General features: G+C 37.2%; 4 protein-coding genes across 4 annotated transcripts; 2 read left to right on the top strand and 2 right to left on the bottom strand.

Annotated features, from left to right (window-relative positions):
• Positions 1–2,469: 2,469 nt before the first annotated feature.
• LOC110812576 (Rab3 GTPase-activating protein non-catalytic subunit) lies at positions 2,470–7,045 on the bottom strand. Its single transcript, XM_088218517.1, has 8 exons — positions 6,524–7,045; positions 5,602–5,736; positions 5,259–5,450; positions 4,904–4,965; positions 4,603–4,760; positions 3,737–3,885; positions 3,513–3,656; positions 2,470–2,845 (listed from the first exon to the last, which is right to left on the bottom strand). The coding sequence occupies exons 1-8, from the start codon at positions 6,863–6,865 to the stop codon at positions 2,666–2,668; spliced, it is 1,362 nt and encodes a 453-aa protein (XP_088074643.1). The 5' UTR covers positions 6,866–7,045; the 3' UTR covers positions 2,470–2,665.
• A 37-nt stretch (positions 7,046–7,082) lies between these two features.
• On the top strand, positions 7,083–8,985 carry LOC110812474 (uncharacterized). The gene has a single exon (XM_022039258.2). It carries the CDS (start codon positions 7,083–7,085, stop codon positions 8,865–8,867), a length of 1,785 nt encoding a protein of 594 aa, XP_021894950.1. The 3' UTR covers positions 8,868–8,985.
• A 112-nt stretch (positions 8,986–9,097) lies between these two features.
• Positions 9,098–14,688, bottom strand: LOC110812493 (phosphoesterase). The gene is made up of 11 exons (XM_088218518.1): positions 14,176–14,688; positions 13,840–13,899; positions 13,143–13,208; positions 12,069–12,140; positions 11,882–11,938; positions 11,621–11,697; positions 10,604–10,685; positions 10,318–10,434; positions 10,068–10,195; positions 9,786–9,855; positions 9,098–9,543 (listed from the first exon to the last, which is right to left on the bottom strand). The coding sequence occupies exons 1-11, from the start codon at positions 14,557–14,559 to the stop codon at positions 9,496–9,498; spliced, it is 1,161 nt and encodes a 386-aa protein (XP_088074644.1). The 5' UTR covers positions 14,560–14,688; the 3' UTR covers positions 9,098–9,495.
• A 145-nt stretch (positions 14,689–14,833) lies between these two features.
• LOC110812476 (uncharacterized) lies at positions 14,834–17,850 on the top strand. The gene is made up of 2 exons (XM_022039259.2): positions 14,834–15,857; positions 16,896–17,850. Exons 1-2 carry the CDS (start codon positions 14,955–14,957, stop codon positions 17,508–17,510), a joined length of 1,518 nt encoding a protein of 505 aa, XP_021894951.1. The 5' UTR covers positions 14,834–14,954; the 3' UTR covers positions 17,511–17,850.
• Positions 17,851–18,228: the final 378 nt, after the last annotated feature.

Genomic DNA, 18,228 nt, shown 5'->3' with positions numbered 1-18,228 from the left:
AACAATGTCTGCTAAACTTTAGCCACACACACACACTCCCCTCCTCGATCAGACAAAACAAGAAAATATTCCAGGGTCCATACACTATTTACTTGCATCCTCTCCTTTTTAAATTCTTATTTACTTCACTCTTATTCTATTTTTCTCTTAAATTTTATTTAAATTAATCATTTCATGACCATAATTATTTTTCTTCTATTTTTATTAATTTTCTTACGTTATTTTATTTTCTTTTACTTAACCTTCCGCTTAATTGGTGATTTTTTTTAACTTTAAATTTTATTTCTTATCACCAGTTCAGGTATTCCTCAATCTTTGATTTTTTTCTGGTTTCCATCTCCTCATAAATTCCAAACAGATTAGGATTCACTTGTCATAGGTCCAGTTTCTGTTCTTCATCAAGAAATCGGATTAGTATTTGTTCTATATTTGAAACACACACAAAATTGATAATATACATGCATTAATTCAAAATCCTAATTTAGATTCAGAATCGAAAATACTTACAACTCCTTTGCGCAACGACCTTCCCAGATTTATTTGAACCTTCTTAGATATGCTCAAACGTCCTGTTTCATGGTACGCACACACACAGAGATTAATTAATGTAATTTAATATTAAACAAAGGCTAAATTTGACCAAAATCACATTTTCTAATGACAACCTGACGGATGCCCAACTCATCGCATTAGGGTGAGCAATATGCTCCCCAATAGTCTATATTCCCAAACACGAGAACATCAGGTTCCCGTACCCAAGCAAGACTCCTCGATTTCTGAGTGGGTGAGTGGCTAGGCTGAGCTCGTGCGACCAGCCCAACATTGACTACCTGCCCTCGTCGCCCTCATAGCCAAACAATCACAAAAAAGGCGTACCTACACCGACGTGGTACGATTTGGCCTCGGGTTCAACTCTGAGGATGGTCTTCTCAGTTCCATGCGACTCTCCCTACTTGCTTTAAAGTTTAGACTACGAATTTCACGCCTACATGTCGGTTAGTGTGAAATAGGAAAAGGGATTGAAGGAAAATAGAGATGAAAAGATGAAATGGATGAACTTACCTTATTTGCTTCGGTTTCTGCCGTCATCTGGTGCACCTTGGCTCGATTTTCCTTCCTTCCCCTTCCCTTCAGCTTCGACTTACACAACACTCTCGACTCTGCTACTATCTCTTCTTTTCTTCCCTTACGGCAGCCATTCTCTGCTCTTTCCCTCACTCTCTCGCTCAACTATGCACCCTCCTTCTCTCATTTCCTCATCTCTGGTTTCCTCTCTCTCATTCCTTCTCTCATTTTCGGTTTCTCCTTTCAAAATGAAGAAAAAACCCTAAATTTTTCCGTATATACCCGTCTCTCTGGGTCATTGGATCTTGTAAGACTCGATCTGGGCCGTTGAACCTGAATAAAATCCTAGTCGTTGGATTCCTCAGACGGTTTGATCAGGACCGTCCATCTCCTGATTTCTTTTTGCCCCATTTTACTTCTATTTATTTATGCTTTTACCCTTTTTTTTTCTTACTTGTTTTCATTTAGGTCACTGAAATTAATAAAAACCTCTTAATTTTTAATATTTCTTTCATTTAGACCATAAATGCTAATTTGATTATTTATTTACATATTCCTTTTTATTTTATTTAGGGTTCGGATATTACACATTGAATTTTAAAATTTTTAATATTCACGTGTCGATAAAAATTTAGAAAAAAAATAATTTTAATTGGATGTAAATTTAATTTAACTATATTGCTACATTTAAATTTCTAAAATATTTACACTGAATTTTAATCTATATTTTTATGAAATTGAAACGCAAAGTAAATTTAAAGTTAGAAAATGTTAAAATTATTTTGTTTAAGTATTTATGTGAAATTAGATACTGCATTTAACTTCCGTATAATCCTAATTCTCATCATTTTTTATATAAGTTTTATGATATTTTAGTAAAAATAAATATATATTTCTAAATAATCTTCAATATGCATTGTAGAGAATTATCCAATTCTAGTTTATGGTAGGGGTTACGATGTGCTAGAGTCTTCAACTTGGAAGGAAAGATATTCGCTTTGAAAATAAACTCCCAAACAAAGAGAAAATGTTCATACAGAATATTGATGCCCAAATATTTGGATTTTAACTAATGGCAGATTTGCCAGGTAAATTTAAACTATGTTTGGAGTAAATCCAGAATTAAATTAATATGAAATTTTATATAAAATTAGAATAATAAATTCTATAATTTTGGTCAAATTTAGACTGAATTTTTTAATTGCGTATAAAATTCAATATATATATATTCAATTTTTTTTTTCTTTTGGTTGTCAAATACAAATTTGAATTTATTGCAAACATTTCGTTAATCTAGTTCATACCCAACACTTGTAATGACTAGATCTTGTTTATGTTTCTTTTGTACAACAGTAGCAATAATCAGAATGGCCAAAAAAAAAAAAAAAAGATCAAAAACCACCCTTGTTAAACTTCTGTTTTCTTTTATTATAAATATATTTGGGTAAGAAATTGTGCTGAATTTATTTACAAAGTCCACCTTCCATCTACACCAGATTGCAGCCTATAATCCTGTCATTCCTACAATTCTGGGAATGAACAAAGCAATGACATATAAAGAATAGATGGATATTAACAAAGAACAACTTCCTGACAGAATTCAGTTCAAACATCGATTTAACACGGACAGTTGACCAGAGTCCCCATTCAGCAAGAAAACTTCCAGAGGAACATAAGGAGACGACAATGACGATCCAAACCTGTAAGTTGGCTGTAATAATTTGCTTCCCTTGGCACACTTTATAGTTAGAAGTCGCGGTCCAGTTCTCATCTGCCATACCTGCCATACTTAGAAGTTACTTATATCTCATTAATCTACCAAATAATGCACACTGACCCGCTAGAACATCAACAAAATCAACCTGTAGGAATGGGAGAAATTATTGAATTCTACCAGAACTCTGCTGTTTTCCCAAATTTGAAAACCAAGAATATACAAATATGCTGAAAATTAGGATAATTCCATTTCTGAAGGAACCTGCAACGTGCACCCTTATTAATGGAAGGCAATTACTGTTCTGTACAGGTTACCCTTATTGGTCCTTGGTTCACAAACTGAACGTGTTTGATCAATGCTATTATGCTCTTAAGGAACTGATAGCTAACCAGATCCTATCTTCCTAGCATTTTTATCATCCAAAAGCACCAAATTCAACATATACAATCGAAAAAGAAGATCTCTCTGTGTAAGATGCCCCCAAAGAAATGCAATTACACTAACACATTGTATCACAAACGTAACAGATGACTTAACAAGAATTCTCAACGATATTTTAGGTGTTTGGAATACTGTTAGTCCTTCTAGTTCCTTTAGAGGAGAGGGAGAGGGAGAGGGAGAGGAAGGGAGAGAGATCTAGAATATCCATCTACTATACAGGAAAAACACACTAAATAGGGTTTGCAAGAATGTACCAGACAGATTCTAGTCTGCTGGAGAGAAATAATACCTCAACAATTCCTTTCCTTGGAGCATGAATGGCTAGACATAAACAATAATCGCTCTTCACTGATTCATAGAAGGAAGAGCTTGATCCTGCTTTATCTCTATTAACTTGCATCTCCACGAAAAGGCAAATAGCATCACGATATCCCTGAAAAATGAACTTCAGCTCTCAGAGGCAAAATTATTGTGCTTGAAGAACACTCGAAAGCAACAAGGCACTAAGAAAACCTTCCATAGCCGGACCACCACGAGCGCTTGAGTATCTAAAAGTAATATTCGACCAAGTGAATCTGTTATTGCAGCCAATGTGCCACTGGGAGATAAGGTTAGCTTCTCGCCCTTTCTTGGATGATCCTTTAAACATGTCAATGGAGATGCTGCAACATGTATGATTTGTACGACAGTCAAGTCTCTTTTGAGTAAAGAAGAATAAAAACTTATTAAGGAATGTGCTAAGCATATGAATAATGTGACTTTGCAATAAACATGATATTGCTTTCAACCCCAATTATACACTAGAAATTCAAAAAAAAAATTCATCAAGAACACTTCTTATAGACTTTCAACATTAAACTAATGCCACTAGTCTACCTCTATTTTCACCAGATATCTGTGTCACAGGAATGGAAAGGACGGATTGGGGAATCAAGAGAATACAAAAAGGATAAGCAGGAAAGCTAGAAGACAGAGATACCAATATGGTTTATGGAATAAATATGAGATCCTTGCAAGATATAAGTGAGATGTATTATCTCACAACTAAGGATTTGAAGCAATGGAAGTCCATGAGAAAAAAGAAGATGACCAAGGAAACTGCCTAGACAAACAACAATTTTGTTATGACGTTGAGAATTTTCTCTCCGGTCTTAACAATACTTGTGATTCTCACTAAAAATAGAGGAGGTTCCTGTCTTTAAATCATAAATCTTACCAGAAATATCATTGTAAGCTTTCATCAGCAAAAGATACTAAAGTCCATGGCTGTGGACACAAGTACCTAACTTATAATATTTTGTACCACCTATTTTCAAATACTTGGAATAGATATCCTATCAAAGCAAAACCATTAACCTAAGCCAAACTAGAAACTTCACCTCGAGCAAATGTTTGAGGCTTTACTTCTGACGTTCTGTTTGGCGTTTGTTCACTCCTCCATATCATTTTCGAAAAAGAGGCAATTGTTGAAAATGTTGCAGGTACTACTTTTGATAGAATTGCCCCCACTAGGGACCTGCTTTTGTCCTCTGAAAGTCTTTTAAGAAAGCAAGCAAGTTTGGTCAATAAAACACAATTAGACAGGAAAAATAACAAGGATGTTAAGATACAGATGAATACATTTTCAATATGGAATATAAAGTCAGCAGAAAATCATATTGTAAAGACCATCAAACTAACCTGTAAGCTGAGATCACAGCATCCTCTCCAATAGTGACTGCACAATAATAACATTGACTTGACTGTCCAACAATAAAAGCAGCTGAATTCAAATACCAGAATACCTTCAGAAAGCTTCCATTATGCATTGGATAGAACACCATCAACACCACTAGGAAGAACCATAATGACCAAACAATGACTGGAACAACAATTTTCGTACATTTTGAAGCATATTTTGAGAAAACATAAACTTAACAACAGGTTTTGTTCATTTTGAAGCATATTTTGGAAAACATAAAAACCTTAACCCATCAGCAAAGCTTATAAAGACACAAGCCAGTAGGTTGACGAGATCAAGCAAAGTAATAATCACCTGGAGTTCCATTAGAGGAGGAGGCACTATGCCCGTTATTGCAGCATCAGTGCATGTTCCATACTTGCTAACGTTCCATAACTGATAAGGTAGTCTTCCATAAGAGTTTCCCGAATCTTCTGAAGTTCTCCTTTTCGGTTTATTATCCCAAAATTGAGAATGTGTTTCTTGAGACCATTGTTGCAGCATATTCTACATTCATGCATGAGAAACTTGTTCCAAATCAGAACCCATTATGAAACTTTGAAGCTAAAGACTTCGAAATAGGGAAGAAGGAAGGAATGTTCTTTGTTCCTGTACTGAAGCAGCAAAATATAATAAAGAGGTATATAAAATAATATACCTGAATGTCAGAGCCATCAAAACGAGCAATAACACCAGACATTACTACACAAACCTCCTCCGAGGAGGTATCTTGGGTCAAATCTTTCTTAGTTCCACGAACTCGTAACTTTAAGATGCGTCCAGAATATACCAACTGCAAACACATGTCAATTAGTTCCATCACCCAACTACTTAACAGAATCCAACTACCAATTCATCATAGAGGTTAATTAGTAAACTGACTATTATACATTCCTCTGATTCATAAACTTGAAGTGTACCTACCCCTGAAACCGCATTTAAATCTACCAAGCAAAGAAAACAAATACAATTATTCAAGTTTGGTGTGAGAATTTACTTCTAGTTCTACGAGCATGGCCACAAAATCCCTTGCTATAATTGAGTAATCTGCAGCACCAAGTAAAACTTTTATTATCTTTTTGGTGTCTCTATTTATTTATTTCAACAGTGTTTATCCCGATTATAAAATAAATAAATCCAAGAAGATTCAGTATCTTAACACACATTCAAACAACTTAATATAAAATGATGAATGTTAATAATTTATATAAACGAATTAGCTTGTTACAGATGCAATTCGTACCTCTCCCCAGCATTTCTTCATTAAATAAAAAAGAAACTTTACCGCAAAATGAAAACGAACAAACACGCACGTAAAAGCATCGAACTAACAAAGAGAATTAGCTAAGCAATCAAACTGCCTATTAGAGAATTCAAGCAAAAATCAGCAAATAAATTCAACAGAAATCAAAATTTTATTTTCTTCCACTTCCCTAACATCTAATCGAGCCACCAGATTATTACCCAACAAAAGTCCATCAAATCAAGCCAAACTCAGTAACTGGTCAATCTCTTCTTTAATATCTCCCCAACATCAAAACAAAACTCGACAACAATGCGATTAAGAAGTTAATCTGTACCTGTTTATGGATCAGATCACCAGTCAAAGAGTAAACCAACAGATAGCCAGAAGAGGTCCCTATCGCGACAACTCTAATCTCATCAAAAACCAACCACTCTATGGCCGTTACAGACTCCGCCTCGATCGGTGATAGATCGGGTCGAATCTTAAGACGGGGTACATCCGGGTCGGTCCAACTGAGAATGATAATGACAGATCGTTTGGCGAGAGCAAGGGAATGAGCATCGAGTGCGCAGAGTAACGTCGGGTCGTCCACGAGCCATCCCTCCTTCCGGCCAGCGCCAAGTTCATTAAGCTCTTCGCAAGCGATGCATCCCAGCTCCGTCACCCGTCTCGCCATTGTCGGGGCTCCGAGTAGCACGTATGAAGGGAAAGATCTTATGATTGCGAGTTAATGTACTGCTTTATACATTTGTGACCACCTTCTTCGCAGCAAAAACGGGGTCGTTTTACTTTCTATCCGTTTTAAGAAAGATTTACTCTCCAATAAGTTAAACGACGTCGTTGCCTACTCCTATATCATCTTCCTCATCCAGATCTCACTCGTCTTCTCTGGAATGAAGATGCTGACCCAAGACGTCTCCTTCTCTAAAACCCTAAACCCCACTGTTTCTCTCTTCTCCTCACCCTTCCATAAACCCGTTTCTCTACTCTACAAAACAGTTAAATTCAAACCACTTGTCACCATCAATACCTACACCACATTTTCCCTCCAGAATTCCCTGTTTACCATAAAAAATGATGGACCAGTCCGGCGAGAGGTACGGTCGTTTGCGGGCAGGAGCAAGACAAAGCACGACGGTCCTTCACCGGGGCGGCTGGAGGGGAACGCAGAAGTACGGCGGGAGGCGAAGCGGAACGCCCGACGCAAGTCGAAGAAGCTGGCTGAGTCCCTTTTCTACCGCCTGAAGAACCCGGGCCGCAGAAACCATGCTGATAACTTCTCGGAGGAGGAGCTCCAGATGATCGGACTCGGTTACGACCGGATGGTTAGGTTCATGGAGCGGGACGACCCCAACCTCCGCCATCCGGACGACTGGTACAAGTACGGCGAGTTCGGGCCTTACTCTTGGCGCGGAGTCGTCGTTGGAGACCCCATCCGCGGCAGATTCTCCGATGAGTGCGTCACTTTGATTGGAGAAGTGAAGGATCACGAGGAATGGGAGAAGATTGAGCAGTTCGAAATGGCGTCGGATTTTAGCAAGAGACTTCAAGAAATGGACAAGAGCGTTGGGCTCAGGTACTTTTGGGTGTTCGTGAGGCACCCAAAGTGGAGGCTACAGGAATTGCCATGGCAGCAGTGGACACTGGTGAGTGAAGTGGTGCTGGAAGCTGGAAAACAGAGGCTAGACAAGTGGAATCTGATGGGAAGATTAGGCAACAAGGCGAGGTCACTGATAACTCAGTGTGCAGCGTGGATGAGACCGGACATTATATACGTGAAAAGACCAGTGTATCAGTGCAGGTTCGAGCCTCAAGATGACTTCTTCAATGCGTTGATTCCATTTCTTGACCCCCAAACGGAGAACGAGTTCTTATTCGAGGTGAGGGATGATGAAGGAAGGGTGGAAATGTGTACGTATTTCGGGGGCCTGTGTAAGATCGTGAGGGTGAATCCGAAGGCGTTTGTGGATGAAGTGGTGAATGCATACCAGAAATTGAGTGAGGAGAAGAAGTCTAAATGCTTGGAGTTCTTATTGACGAACCATCCGGAACAGCTTCTGCATCCGTATACTAGAGAGTGGAAGGCTAAATTAGAGGAGATGGAGTTGGGCTGTGATGCCCCGGACGAGGATGAGGAAGAGGATGTTCATAGGAAGAATCCGGGTGAGACCCGGTTCATAGAGTGGCTTGAGGATGACGGTAATGATGATGACGAGGATGAACAGGATGATGTGATTGTGGACATGGAAAGAGGTGGGGATGATGAACTGGGGGCAAAAGAAGAGGATTCAGGCGCAGAGGAGGATGCAGAGTACTGGAAGGAGGAGTTCGAGAAGGCAATAAGCAGTGGTGAGAGAATGGAGAAGCTTGCTATGAGAAGTGTAGAGGCATCAACAAAGTTGTACGAGAGACAACTGAGGCAAACAGCAAGGATTGAAGAAGATGGAGATGAGACAAGCATGAGAGGTGCGAGAGCAAAAGTGAGTCCGGAGGAGTGGAAGATTGTCGGAATTGGTCCGTGGAGGAAGAGAACCAAGAAGAGTAAAATCCCACCCGAGCTCTTCTTGCGGGCAGCTGTTCGGCCATTCACGTATAGAAACCTTGTAAAGGAGATTGTTTTGACAAGGCATGCAATTTTGGAAGGTGACATTGGTAGGAAAACTGATGAGCCTTGTTGAGTGATTATGCATTGGCTTCTAATACCTATACTAAAGAAAAAGTTGGAGGGAAGCAGCTGATCATGTATTTGAGAAACATTGTAAATGAGAAAACTAGAATAGTTTAGTTCAACTAAAATAGTTTAGTTGGATATAATTAGATTTTGTTTTAAAAAATGATTTAGTTCGATTTGAATTTTTTCAAAACCAAACTTAATGGTTTAGATAGATTAGTTTAGTGAGATGCATAATGAAATAACTTTTTTTTTATGGAAATTGCATAATAATATAATAATTACATAATACAGTAGAAGGCTGCCATTGCAGGTCATCGGCTGATAAACTGACCGCTATTTTTACTACAAGCATTGATTATGCATAGAGCCAGGTTCCAATATATCTCAAGCCGCTATTACTACTCATTAAGGAAAAACCGCCATTCCCTAATCCTTCTCTTCCCCTACTGACAGCTTTCTTCCAATTTGTCCTCCTCTTCACGCTGTGCCTGCCTGTGCGAGAGAGAGAGAGAGAGAGAGAGAGAGGGTTAACTTGGGTGAATGATCATTCTAATGCTAACATTCTACACTTCAGTTTAACATTTGGCCAATCCACAGACTACTTTCGAAGTAATGCACCACTCAGAAGTTCTTTAAGAGCTGAAATACTCCTCTGGTACATAGAATTTCAATCCTATTTTCTGCAAAAGGAAGAGTTTAGTATTGTCAGCGGCCAGCAGTTGTGGAGTTCATAACTTTGTTGTCATGGATATGCTATCATACAAAGATTAAACTGCAAAACCAACTGTTCAAATATAAGGGAGATGCTTCACGAGTCCTAAGAACTAGAATGAAGTGGGGTGGGGGGGTGGGGGGAGAGAAGATAAAACATAACAAACAAGATTAAATAATCATAACTGGAGGTCTGTGACTTGGAAAATACCTGAGCAAATTTGATATCGGCATCACTATGATCACTGGATCTCCCTGCTGCATCACCAACATAAAAGGATCTACAGGAAAAGAAAGCAAGCTTCTGTCAACGTCAGGTTCCTAAGTCTAAGGGAAGTTCACATGGCTCCAGATAGTCATGATAGTACTTGCAATGTTACGATTAATATAAAGTCGGTCTATTGTTTGCATGTTCTTGCAAACATCAATGACCCAAAAACTGAGATTAAAATGCAACAGTAAGATCATTAGAACAAAGGAAAAAGAAACAAACTGATCCATATCAACTGAAATGCCGGAGTTGAAATGTTTCTCCATAATTTGCCACATCCCAGTCTTGGGCTTGCGGAAGGGATCTTCTGCGTTACCATCAGAGCCACCGACCCCACAAGCTATAAAAACCTGCATAAAGAAAATTCAAATCATACCTTCAAGTTACTTTCTATTATTTTCACATTCTGGAAGAGATTCTAATACTTAATCACCAGCAAAACAGAATGGAGAAAGAAAGGGAGACTCTCAACCTGAATTGGGACCTCTACAAATTTGATGAAACTGTTGAGCCGTCCAAGTTTTGAATCCACAGCTACCTGTCTCTTATTCTTCCAGCGTTCGATGTTGGATTCGTTAGTGAAGATTACCTTTGTACAGAACAAAAAAAAAAAATCAAATTTAGATAATCAACTCAATCATCTGAAACTGTAAATTATCATAGCATTAGAATCAGTAAATATATAATGGAAAAACATTTCTAAGCAGCCTTGTGAAGAACAATTAATAAGATGAGAAATGAATAAAATGGATGCACACCAGTTTGTAGCCATCATTGTATAAACTCTGTAGCTTCTCTGGTATTGAAGGATACATAAGGGACCAAGCATCAGCGCCTATTCTGGAAGCAGAGAAGTAAAAACACAAACTCTTTTCAGTGATGCTACATTACTATTAGTTTGATATCTCTAAAACTTCCCTACATTATGACAACTATCAGACAAACCATCCAATACAAGAAGGTACAAAAAAAAATACTTTCTAGTTTCATTTCCTACATTTGTATGTTTAGACAAAAAGATGCACAGTGGCATCAGCGTAACATTAGAGTATGGACAAAAACCATTTTCTATAGAAAAATGAAAATAATACCTTATTCTTTTCAAACTCATATCACATTTCATTATGATTTTCCAGACTTTGTTTCCATATGCAACTATGATAGATGTTGTATGTAAAAATAAGTGAATTTAGATCAAATTAGAGAATATTTTCTTATACAAATGAAACCCAGGTGTCTAAGCAGAGAAGCTTTTGCAGAGGTGGAAACGCCATTCTACATTATTAAGACATTTTAAGGACCTTTTATCTCTGGATAAGTTCAAACTCTTTCCAGTGAAGAGCTTGTAGACCTAGCTGACATTTAGTCTAGCATGTATAATTTGAACATTCACTTGTTTATATGGGTTGCAAAAATTTCTTTTACTATCAAATGAAAGAAAACCAATAACTACATTTCATCCAGTATTGTACTAAATGTAAGATTCAAAAAGTTAAAAGTATAAAAGGGTACACAACAATTTACCGGAAAAACACAGGCAAACCAACATATACAATTTTGACTGCCTGCCACTGTGTAAAATTTGCTAGTGTCAACTGAAGAAACAAGCAAAAGAACAAATAGTGGACTAAACGTAAACTTATTGTCAGTTGAGTATACTGTTTTTTATTCTTTTTTTCGGACATAATCCCATTTTCATCTAAGCATCAGACAGCTATTTTTATTAAGACCTTAGTAACACAATAATGATCAAATGCCTGTCTAGGTAGTCATACCTTTTAACTGATGTTTTTGCAAGACATCCATCAAAATCAAATGCAGCAATTTTTTCCGAATCATGGAGGCCCTCATCCTGAAAATTGTGAAAAACATAAGAAAATATTATCTTCTGTAAAAAGGTTTAACCCCTCTGACTTAGTTTAGACTAAAGCAGATGTTCAATAACTAGGATGGAAAGGCAATTTAATGTTTCTTGGACCTAAGAGTAGGTGAAAAAAGCAATTGAGCATTATTTATATAAAAGTGGGGTTGCTTACACGTTCAAGAAATATGATGGTCTGGAATGCCTTCCATTTTGGCATCAGTTTAGCATCCTGAATAGATTAACAGAAAAGAAGAGGGTAAGAATGGATACAAGCTCCTAGAGAAGGTAAACTGGCAACAGAAATTTTAAAATACACCAAGTCTAAAGATGTATTCATATCATGCTCAGTGTATTCATACCCTATATTTGTCCTTGATAGCTGAGACTGAAAAGGCCAGGCTGAGCTCAGCTTCCATAGAAGGTGTTGACAACTAGAAGATTTGCATGCATTAGACAACAGACATACATCTTTTTGGCAAATAGTTACAAGAATCAACTTGACAAAACATACATGCAAAACACCAAAACCAATAATATATTCTAGAACTTTATCTTTGTCAGAAGAAACTTTTGACTAGCAAGATACCATAAGCCACAAGAAAGAAAAGCTACCAACAATTTGCCACTCAATTAAGCAAATATTTATAGACATAGGATTTGAAGGATTCCATAAGAATGGATAATAAGACATGATAGCTAAAAATGGTATAGTTTGAACATTCGCCAATTGCAAGTTAGAGAGAATTGGAGAATCAGATTTTGCACGAAATGATAACTTTATACTATCCAGCAGAAACAATCTGAATTAGATATATAAAATATACACCACCACAACAAGCATAACATGCCATAAAGCAAATCAGGACTCTCATACGAAAATCTGCTTTGTGGACCCAAATGCTGTGTAAGCTTTATAATACATATACACAGTACTCCACAGCATAGCAAGAAAGAATGCACAAGAAAAAGAACGAATTTCTCCCAACCCAAAGATAGAAAGAAAACAACACCAGGTGAAGATATTAAAGAGACCAATCAGACTTGAAAGGATTCCAACAGTTTCTCCTACAACATTACTTAGCAGGATAATAGCTACAGAAAGAATCAGCATCCATCCACCAAATCTTTCTTTGAACAACTTTCATCTACTTTTTTTTATTGATCTGTTTTCTGGACCTGCTCATGATATATAAGACACGTAAAATGAGAAAAGGCTATTTTATAACTAATACAGTAAAATAAACAAATATTATTAAAGCAGAACAGGCTATACTTTTAAATTTTTAACCAGTAAACCTGTTCTACCCAAAAATGGAAAGAAACAAACAGTGAACATACAAAGAAACTAACCAGCATCTAAATTATCTAAATGTTCTATCCTTCCACATTCTTTATAGGAAAGAGTTTGGAATATGAGAACTAGGATAACCTACCTTTGCTTTCTTTGGACTCCTTTCATCCAGTTCATTTTCTTCTTTCTTTTCATCTATTTTCTGAACCTGCTCATTCCAAAGGATAACCTTGCTAGTTGACATTGTTTCTTCAGATAAACAATAATCCAATCAAAATAAAATTGCATGCATGCTATATCGTCATTAGTTCCAAGCACTCCAAATCATGGGAGTTTCTATAACAATCTTATAGTAATTATAACAAAAAAAATGAAACTTTTTCCCTGTTACTTAATCAAGAAAGTACTGCAACAACCATATGATAAATATCCATTATATTAGTTGTATAATGGGTTTTAATAGAAATGAGGCAGAGTACCTCTACAAAGCACAGAGTCGCATACTAGATTTTTATTTTTCATTTTCTACAACCATGAACAAGTGCATGGGACTGAGCAACAAAGGAAAAAGATTTGGACAAAATAGCCAAAGACTTATATTCAAAATCCAGAGAGTTGGCAAACATAAGATTATAAGACAGAAAAACACACGTCTTCAGGATTGGACCCTTAATTTCACATGATATCACTCCCCATTTGATTTGATTGTTACTGTTAATAATATAAAATAATTCGGGGTTTAAAATCCAAATGATATGGAAACATAAACAGCATTTAGACTAGTCCATTTTCCTTCATTCCCAAAATGTCACATTCTATTCCAAACATTCAACTCCTACCTCAAGTGAATCCTTCTCACTTGCTTCGACCATTTTCTTCAAAGCTTCCTGGTCGCCAGTCTGAAACCATAAAAAAGAACATAAATTTATCAGATGCTGAGGAAAGGATTGACGGAAGCACTAGAAATTCAAACGTACACTATTTTTTCCGTCTTATCCTTTAAAAAAAAAAAAAATCATCAGCCGTTTGATAGCCAAGAAAAACCCTTTTTTTTTCTTCCTCACAAAATGAACCCAAGAGACAGACATTCTTCACCAACAAAACAACCCGAGAGAAGGAAGAAAATCCTAACCCCTTTAAAAACCCTAAAAATTGATCAAATTCCACGCACAAACCTCAAGAGAAGAGAACCCGTTGATATCGTCCACGGATTCGATCGGCTCCGACCCGATTGGGAAGCATTCCAAGTGGTGCCACTTAGTCATATCAAACCCTCGCCGGTCTCTGGTCACCAAACCCAACCTCAGTGTCTTCGCCGATATCGTCTTCGAGCAACTCTTGCACGATGAGCGATTCGATTTCGCGTATTCTACAACAATTTTTGGCGAACCTGAAGAAGGCGGCATTGCCTCGGTTGCAGTCGCACTTGGTAGACAGACACCTGGAACGTACTTTGGTAATTGGCCGTAGAAGAAAGAGAAGTGCTTTGAGAAGGAAGAAGATATACGGGAAGAGATAGAGTGACCACCGATGAGACAGAAAGCAGAAATGACTAGCATAAAGAGGGAGGCTGAAGCCGCTAATGTGTTAAGGTATTAAGGATCAGGTGTTCCCGCCATTTTCATACACGATTGCCAATTCGCCATTTTGTCGAGATAAAAACAGTGAAACATAATATTAATGGGGAAATGGGATGAATAATTTGGGAGAATAATTTGATATTTTATATATATAAATAAAATTAATTTCGATATTAACCCATTGTAACTAACTAATTAATTAATTAATTTCGATATTAATTATTAATTAATCAATTAGTTAATTAATAATTTAGGAATTGAGTTCTGTAGAAGTGGATCTTCCCGTTCCTCTGCTTGCAAAGAAGCAACAAACTGTAAACCCGGGAGATAAATAAAGAGAAAATACTCTGCGAACTCAAAACCAAAATTCTAAAATGAATCCCTACGATGAAGAAGCGATGAGACAAGAAGTCATCTACCTCCATTCTCTCTGGCATCAGGGTCCTCCCTCCAACAGAAACCCTAACTTCAACCTCTTCCAATACCCAAACAGCTTTTCTATCCCCAACACCTACAAATACCCAAATGCCATCCCTCACCCAAGAACCATACCCACTTACGATCCCTCGAGGAATCTCCATCTCACCATCGGCAACCCCTTCGCAAAACGAAAACCCAGAAAGCAAAATTTTTGGAACTTGGAAGACTGTCGTTCCCCAGGTCGACCCGATCGTTCTCCTGATCCGGGTCCAGAGTGGCCCGTCAAGTCACCACCTGCTCATCCGTCATCATCCGGGTGGCCACAGCCTGTGAAATGTTCGGAACGGGTGACCCAATCCCTCTCGGCTAAGGAGCAAGCCAAATTGACCGCCATGAAAATCCAGATAGATTTGATATCAAAATATCGCGAGTTTTTCAGGGAAAGCGTCGGACTTCACAGTGACGAAGACGATGAATGTGTAGATGTCGATGAAGGAGACAAGGATTATTTGGTGGAGGAAGACGGGATTGAGGAGAGTGGAGATTTCAAGTTCTTCTTAAACATGTTTGTGGATAACAGTGAGTTGAGGAGTTACTATGAGCGTAATCATGAGGTTGGTGATTTTATTTGCCTGGTTTGTGGTGGTATTGGAGAGAGAATTGGCCGAAAGTTCAAAGATTGTTTGGGCCTTGTCCAGCATTCTACTTCAATATCCAAGACAAAGAAGAGAAAGGCTCATAGGGCGTTCGCGCAGGTTGTTTGCAAGGTTCTTGCTTGGGATATTGATAAACTACCTGCGATTGTACCAAAGGGAGAGCCGCTTAGTCGTTCCTTAGAGGATTTGAAAGAGACTCAGGTACTTGGTTTTAGTACTTCTGTGTGTGGTTATGATTTTTTTTAGTAAGACACACAAAAAATGTCAAAGAAATGTTAAGGATGATTAGATTTTATTGAGGATTTTCAGAGTCTGAGAATGGTAAATTTGGTCAATGATGAAATCATGCAGAGATGGGAGAAATAGAGGTTGCTGTTATTGAATTCAAATGGCTTTTTTAATGTAAGTAAATATTATATGTTTGTGACTTTATGATTGTTTGCGAAACATTGTAATATTTAATTCAGCATCTGTTGTAGAACTATTTGTTGGGAGGAGATGGCTGTAGACAAAATGAGATGATTGTTGAAGATTTGCATCTGTTGATTTTAGTTTCATCACGTAGAGTAAATGTTCATAGGTAAAAGAAAGAAAGTATTCGGCTATCTTGACTGACTTTGAACATCTGATTCACGGCTTTCAGCTGATGAACTTGTCTCAATGTACCAAACCTGTAATTTTTGCAGCCATGAGGATATTGGTGGATATTGTTTTAACAGATAAGTAAGCTGTTAAAAGAAACGAAGAAGCTAAGACACTATAATAACTAGGTTGCTTCCCAACTATGGGCTTCTCCTTAGCCAATTTTGCGGGGAAAAATGTGTTCTCAACAAAGAAGTGTATAAAGAATTTCATTCATTTGTACAGATTGTAGTTCTTTGCATTCATGACACCTTGTCACAGTTAAGAAAACTTGCTTACTTGTTGGGAAAATGTAACAAGAGAAACGAAACAGTTATTAAGGTTTTACCAATGGTTCAAGAGAAAGTGGAGAATTTTGAGAGAATCTTTTATGTGAACTAGCATTTTCCATTTCTACTTATATGTGCATCTTTCTTTTGAAACATTCTTTTTATTGATGATGGTTATTAGTAACTTCTTGAGGTGTTGAGATTTGTTCTCAAATCATTTATCTGTCTTTTGGTTGTCTCAGACTGTAAGATAACAATTAGACTGATAATCATGGCCATGTCAATAGAAGCTTATCATGTTCTCATAGGTAACAGAAATTTGGTGCAGGGATTGGGCCCCTCAGGGGTTAGTGATTCTGAGTGGCCATGCATGCAGACTGCTGACAAGTCCTCCCCAATTACATTAGGATGGCCTGCCTTAAAGCCCGAAATTGCTTCAGCAACATGTGAGACCTCTGCTGAGGAAAAAGCAAGAATTGCTGTGGTACAGTTGCAACATAAAGTCTTGGAAGCTTGCAAAATATTCTTTGCCAAACCTTGTTCCAACAGCAGTGAAGATGAGAAGGACGAAGCAGATGAAGAAGAGGAGGACTATGACTCTATGGATGAAAATGGGTATAATGAATGTGAAGAGTATAAATTCCTTCTGGGAATTTTCAAGGAGAACAGTGAGCTCAGGAGTTATTACCAAAATAATCAAGGAAGTGGAGAATTTTTTTGTTTGGTGTGCGGTGGTATTGGAAAGAAGGTATGGAAGAAGTTCAAAGATTGTTCTGGACTTCTTCAGCATTCTTTTGCAATAAGAAAGACAAAGAAGAAACAGGCTCATAGAGCTTTTGCGTATTTGATATGTGAAGTTGTTGGTTGGGATTTTGATCGTCTTCCTATGATTGTGCTAAAAGGTTATCCTATGGATCAATCTCCAGCTATAGACAACCACTAGTACGATCACAAATGTAGATGTGAGAAGATTTCACACTGTTGTTCTTTATGGAATTCGAAGAAGTTAAGGATGACTTTATCTTCGGTTTGGTTTTGGAATTGCTTGCTAATATGCAGGAAGAAGTGAATGAAGATTTGACAAATGGACAAAGGAAAAATTCTGAGGTAATTATGGATCAAGTAGCAAACAAAGCGGAAAAGCAATAGACAGCTATGGTTATAATCATCATTTTGTTATTTCCTTTCCAGTGTAATGCTAACATTAGTATAGCTACAGAGTATGAGATTCTCATTATCTATATGTTCTTTGCAAGTCCATCTCAAACATTGTGTTTCGTTTTCCTGGTTCTTGGGTTTCCTAATGTTTCTATATCAGCACTAAATCAGGGGAGTTGAGACAACATAGCTGTATGATATTTGATAAATGCCTGAAGTTTCTCATTCTCACTGATTTTGGATATAAAAGAAATTCTGGTTTTGATGCTTTTGGTATGCAATTGGTTTGGAGAAAAAATTTTGCAAATTTTTCTTGTATGATTTTGCAAAATTTTTTGGCGCAAGAAGCTGAAATTTCTATCAGAAAAATTATTTTTAAATATTATTTAATTATTTTAAATTTTTTGTATTAAAAATAAAAGAAAATTAAAAGTTTAAAATAAATTAAAAAAAAAATGTTTAAAAACAAAATTATAACCTAAAAACATATTGGACGAGCTTAT

The sequence above is a fragment of the Carica papaya genome, chromosome 4, assembly GCF_054855325.1.
Source record: "Carica papaya isolate Zhongbai chromosome 4, ASM5485532v1, whole genome shotgun sequence".
In the NCBI taxonomy this organism is placed as follows: Eukaryota; Viridiplantae; Streptophyta; class Magnoliopsida; order Brassicales; family Caricaceae; genus Carica; species Carica papaya.
This window is presented reverse-complemented; position numbering and strand designations above follow the sequence as displayed.